At 37.9% G+C, this 6,326-nt stretch overlaps 1 protein-coding gene across 3 annotated transcripts in view; it reads right to left on the bottom strand.

Annotated features, from left to right (window-relative positions):
• The window catches only part of TAX1BP1 (Tax1 (human T-cell leukemia virus type I) binding protein 1), an 87,217-nt gene that overhangs the window by 62,539 nt on the left and 18,352 nt on the right, over positions 1-6,326 (bottom strand). For all 3 annotated transcript variants that reach the window (XM_006896119.1, XM_006896118.1, XM_006896120.1), the window contains exon 3: positions 3,946-4,133. In XM_006896119.1, the coding sequence (XP_006896181.1) occupies positions 3,946-4,133 (188 nt within the window). The remainder of the gene's footprint in view (positions 1-3,945; positions 4,134-6,326) is intronic.

Genomic DNA, 6,326 nt, shown 5'->3' with positions numbered 1-6,326 from the left:
GGCATCCACTTCCGTAATAGCTTGCCTCCAGAAACCCTATGAACCTGGAGAGAGGATGAAAGACACCCAAGCATTGAGGACTCTCCTTCATAGGGTCGCTATGAGTTGCCTGCCACTCGATGGCACTTAACAACAACATCCCACCTGGAGTACTGAAGGAAAAAAATAAGTCTCCTATTCAAGTACTGTCACAGCTAAAAAAATTAACAGTAGTCCATAATACCTTTATAGACAACCCACAGTCAAATGTCTGAGTTTTCCCAAAATTTCTTTTACTTTTTTAATAACCCAAGATTCAACTTAATTCACACATTGCTCTTGATGGCAATGTCTTATAAGTCATATAATGTCAATAGTGCCCCAAATGATTTCACATTTAATACAAATTTTGTGTTGATATAAAATCATTCCAAAGATTTTTATGACTACACACATAAAAAACTTGTTCAGAGAATAAAAAAAAAAAATCTCAAAAATATTTCCCTTAGAGATAGGCATTGAAAATTTCTTTGTAAAGTCCCTTTTTAGGATAAAAGAACTCGTAAGAGATTTGTGCTGCATCCCAATTTACGTGAAGAGATGGAAGCCAAAATATTTTTCTGTGGGAGGCCTTAAATTCAGGGTGGTCTATTGAGTATTCAGAAAGTTGCAATATAAACACTCATTGCATTCTTTTTAAGAGCTGCGCTTGTTTCAGCATCTTTGGCTAATGTTAAAAAACTAGTCTAAAAACCTTGATCATCAGGCGGTTGTCACCACAAAATATTTTAGTCACCCCATAAAAGTTACATTTCTTTATGATAAGGGAGGAATTTCTGGAAAGGGGACGGGATGATACAGAGGAATTCACAATAAAAATTACTAGTTCCTTCTAACATCTTTAGTTTTACTATTTTATCTGTATGTCCTCTTTTCCCACTCTATTCTGATGTCTTAAAGGTTAATTAAAGATATATTAATGTTTTTAAAAAGGCATCTGACTATAAAGGAAAATAATAACTTACCATATATGAACAGAAATGTAAAATAACATAAATCTTTAACTGAACCAATTACAAGAAGCTTTTTTCTTATAATTATGACAGAAGACACTCTATGTGATTAAAGAATGTTGTTTGTTGTTGTGTACTAGAGAGTCAGACCAACACAGAGCTGACCCTCCAGTGGGTTTTCAGAGGCAGTCAATCACACAGGAGGAGACTTGTCCATTCTCCAATGAAGCAGCTGTTCGATTCAAACTGCATGCCTTTGGGACTCAGCACAACTTCTTGCCACTAGGCCACTAGAGCTCTCTAATTAGTATGCTTTAAATTCAAGCCTCTGGAAACTCTATGAACTTTGATAAATGACGATAGTTATAGAAAGGCTTCAGGCCTTTTGTTCATAGGGTCGTAACTCAACGGCAATCAACAACAACACAACAATCAAAATACAACAACACTATATTTTTGTTACAGGGTAGAGATACTGGGAAATGCTTCTTGAAATGAGACAAACTACTGATTTACCTTCTCCCTCAGTGAGCACTGAAAATTCAGATTCAAGGCATTATTACTAGACCATCTACAACGAATTTATACTTGAGCCAATGTCATGACTCCAGAGTACTTCGAGGGGAAGATAGCAAAGAGCTTCTCCTTTTTTCTTTCTGCAATTATAGTTAGTATAAATTTATTCATTTGACTGGACAAAGAAAAGAATATTTTTAAAAAATGGTCAATCTAAGTGAGCTCTGGTGGCCTAGTGGCAACAAGCTGCACTGCAATCTTTGCGGGTGTGTGGTTCGAATCCACCAGATGCTCTGCTGGAGAAGGAGGGACAGTCAGAGCTGATATGATGATGCGCACGCACGCACACGCACAAATTTTTTTAAAAAATGTTTTTTAAACAAAATGGTCCATCTAAGACACTATGTCTGTAGATGAACATGTTCATGGATTGATTGGTGATGTTCACATTCAATTACATTTCCTTTACTTATTACTTTAGGTCACTTTCCTAATGGAGCTTCATACCTAACTACACTTCATTCCCTGTCCTAGTCCACAAACAACATATTAAGAACCCAAAGAAGAACAAAATGAGCAAAGTTTTGGGCTTAAATTCTTTCAATAGTTATTTACTGTATACCTACTATGCACAAAATATTTATAGGCTCTTGAGAGAGTTCCTGCCACAGTAGAGTCAATAATGTAATTGTTACCTACAACCAGGAGAAAAGTAACATAGATGAATGGGATCTTCTAAGACTCAAATCCCTATGCACATCCAAAAACTTCTCCAATAGGGTAAAAAGGGAAGCCACTGACTGGGAAAAGTATTCGGTAATAACATATCAGATAAGGGACTTATATCCAGAATTTATGAAATACTTGAGCACCACAACAAGATAAAGGTAAATAATCCAATAGAAAAATGGGCACAGAATATGAACAGGCACTTCACCTAAGAGGACATTCAGATGGCTAACAAACACATGAAGAAATGCTCAAAATCCCTAGCCCTAAGAGAGATGCAAATTAAAACAACTATGAGATATCATCTCACCCCAGTCAAAATAGCAAAATTTAACAGAACAGCAAGCAACAAATGCTGGCGAGGTTGTGGAGAAACTGGAACCCTGATTCACTGTTGGTGGGAGTGTAAAATGGTGCAAACCCTGTGGAAAGCAGTATGGCGCTTTCTCAAAAAGTTGCAAAACAGAGATACCATTTGACCCAGCAATTCCACTGCTGGGAATATACCCTGAAGAGACCATAGCTGACATCCAAACAGATATATGCACTCCCATGTTTATTGCAGCTTTGTTCACAATAGCAAGGAGTTGGAAACAACCTAAGTGTCCATTAACAAACGAATGGCTAGAGAAGCTGTGGTATATTCACACAATGGAATACTATGCTGCATTAAAAAACAAGGAACTCATGCAATATTATTCAAAATGGTTGACTCTGGAGAACATTATGCTGAGTGAAATATCCCAGTCACAAAAGGACAAATATTACATGATGCCACTGTTGTAGAATGGGACTGTCCTCGGGGTTGGGGAGAGACTGAGTAAGATGGGTTCAATAATGTATACTGCACTGAAACAGAGGAGGGAGAAAACTGTGTAAAAGAGATATGTGACTAGGTATTTCTGTCATCACAGGAGTCTAGAGCGAGGGCTACATGGTGGAGGGGACCTGGGGTAGGGTTTGTAAAACAATGAAAGAATCTTTTCTTTTACTTTTCCATAATTTTTGACTCATGTACTTATAACTTGTTAGTCAAATTTGTGTCTTCTAGGTTGCAACACCCCCATGATACATCTTCAAGGATTTGAACATGTACGGCCAAGCACAATCAATAAGAGTGCATCTAAATTCCAAAATCAATCTCCATAATAGTCTATGTGTTTCCTACTACCAAAGGGGCCCTTTAGAGTAGTGAGAGAAGATCTTCACCCTGAAACCCACAGCGTCCCTTTTCAGCAGGAAGTAGCTAAGAGAATATGCCATCCCCTTTTCCTTATGAATCAGGGTGAAGTCTCTCTCACGGAGGAGTGATAGGGAATGGCAAAGGACACACCGACAAAGGAGATTAATCAGAACTGACTTTGACAAGCACTGTGGCAATTGGACAATTAGAACAGACATTCGGATGGCGGGGAAGAAGAACAAACTGGGGAGGAGGGTAGAGAGAATGGTGCAGTAATGAAGGAACGAAAACCCAAAATCCCTGTAAATGTTCATTAAAACTAATAAAATTTAATAAAATAAAAAAAAAATAATGTAATTGTTACTGAAAGATTCGGAAATCTTTTCCAAGAAGACACCCTAACTTTACAATCTTAACTAAAAGCCATTTGATTTTAAAAGAAAATTCCTGCAACCTGAAAATTTTTGAAATTCTAACCAACATGAGGCTTGTTTTCAAGACAGTCAATGAACCACTGACACCAACCTCAAGAAGTCCAGCTTTTGTGGTCACCACCAACATGTCGGAATTTCCTTCATCTTCCATAGTTAGCAATTCTTCAACTGGAGAAGAAGCTCGAAACTGGAAAGGTGTACTTGCTCCACGAATTTCACCCTTATGGGTAACATAGCAGAACTGATAAAATTCTCCATCATCATTTGGAAGGTAATAGCCTAAGAAAATTTAATAACAAAAAACTATTACATTTCCTTTTCCTCTGTATCACTGGCAGGGAAAACAAACTGATCAAGGAGGGACAAATATGTAACTTTCTGGGGAAAAGATGCTGGGACAAAGGAAGAACTAATCTGAGAATTTAGGAAGATGGTGGCAGGGAGTAAGTCACTGAATCACATCATCCTTCCAATCTGGCATTCAATAACATGAGAGCTGGTTGTTAACCAAAGGGACATGCTGTATGTATGAATTAATTATGTGAAGGCAGAAAGGAGGATGACGTCCACTGGTAAAAAATAACAAAATGAGCTTTGGAACCATACAGATCTAAGCTGACCTTTCAGCTCCATCACTATTTACTTCACCCCAAGGCCCACTTGTAAAAGAGAGATGGAAACCATCTATTTAAACCAGCTAGCCTGTAACATTGGTGGATGACTAGTAAGGAGTTGCCATGCAAATTCAAAGGCATATGATTCAAATCTACAGGAGAAAGATGAGCAATCTCCTCCTACGTGACTTATTGCCTCTGAAAACCCACTGGAGGGTCAGTTTTAAGTTGGTTCCAATTCAACTGTATGTAACAGCCCACTAATAAAGAATATACATGTGGTATTTGTCTTTTCTTCAAGTACTTTGTAAGTGGTAATTTTAAGTATTTTAAATATTTTGCTTGAGTATCACTGCTCAAAATAAATCTTTATCCCCTCTTCACAACTACTATGATATTTTACATAGAAAAGGAGAGAAAAAATTCCACGGTATTCTTTTTCTGGACTATTAATTAAGTGTATGTTTTATACATCACATCTCAAAATACTGAGAAATTATATTACATATAAATAAATAAATTTTATCAAAATTCTGTAATCTTCCACAGTGGTTTGCAAAAAGGAAGCATCAATGAAGGAACATAAAACCATGAATATATTTACCTTAGATATTAACATGCACTCTAAAATTTTTAAACACTAAGTGCTAAAGAAGAACAGTGAATCTCTCATGGACTACTAAAACAACAAACAAATCTGTTTTGGTGCAAGTTCACCAAGGTACTCCATAAAGGCATCCACACACCCTAGGCATGTTATCAGGAAGTTATCAGTCTTTGACAAAAGACACGATGCGTGGAAAAGTAGAGGCTTAAGAGAAGGAAAGAAGGAAGAATCTCAAGGAGGTAAATTTGACACAGTGACTGCAAGTATGGGTGTAAGTTTGAGAACATGAGGACGGCACAAAAAAGGACATGGTTCCAGTCTAATGCCTGCATGCGCGCTCTCTCTCGCGCGCACACACACGGTCCACCATGACTTAATAGCACCTAATAACAACTTCTACAAATTCAAGCCTCCAGTTGCAATACTGTGAGATGCTATGGGAGAAGTCATGAATGATTCATAAAGTATTAAAAGAAGATTGAGGAAATACACAGAGGCACGGTAACAAAAAGAATTGGCCAACATTGAAATATTCCAATGTATAATCAAACACCAATGGTGATAAAAGAATTCAAGGTGCACTGAACACACTGGCAAAAAATAAGGCCACATAGATAGATGAAACAACTGCCATGCTTCAAATAAAAGATGCAGGACTGGACAGGCTCACCAGTCTGTGCCAGGAAACTTGGCGGAGACCTGCCTGGCCAGTTGACTGGAAGAGATTCCTAACTGTTCCCATTCCCAAGAAAGGTGATCCAACAGAATGTGGAAATGATCAAACAGCACCATTACTATTACATGCAAACAAAATATTGCTGAAGATCATAAAAAAATAGCTAGAACAGCACATTGACCGAGAACGGCCATAAATTAAGGCTGGGTTTAGAAGTGACTGTGGCACCAGGAATATCGCTGATGTCAGATGGATCCTGGTTAAAAGCAGAAAATATCAGGAGAATGTTTACTTATGCTTTAATGACTATACAAAGGAATTTGATAGTGCGGATCACAACAAATTCTGGGTAACACTGAGAAGAATGAGAACCCCAAAACACTTAACTGCGTTTATGTCAATCTTATGCCTAGATTAAGAGGCTGTTGTTAGGGAGCTCTGGTGGCCTAGTGGCAAGACGCTGCACTGCAATCCCAGATGTAATGGTTCAAATCCACCAGATGCTCTGCTGGAGAAGGAGGGGGCAATCTCCTCCTGTACCAGTCAGATCTGATTTGACGGTACACATAAAAATA

The sequence above is a fragment of the Elephantulus edwardii genome, unplaced genomic scaffold, assembly GCF_000299155.1.
Source record: "Elephantulus edwardii isolate Elephantulus edwardi_28Jun2011 unplaced genomic scaffold, EleEdw1.0 scaffold00182, whole genome shotgun sequence".
In the NCBI taxonomy this organism is placed as follows: domain Eukaryota; kingdom Metazoa; phylum Chordata; class Mammalia; order Macroscelidea; family Macroscelididae; genus Elephantulus; species Elephantulus edwardii.
The sequence above is the reverse complement of the archived record's forward strand: the minus strand, read 5'-3'. Positions and strand labels throughout refer to the sequence as shown.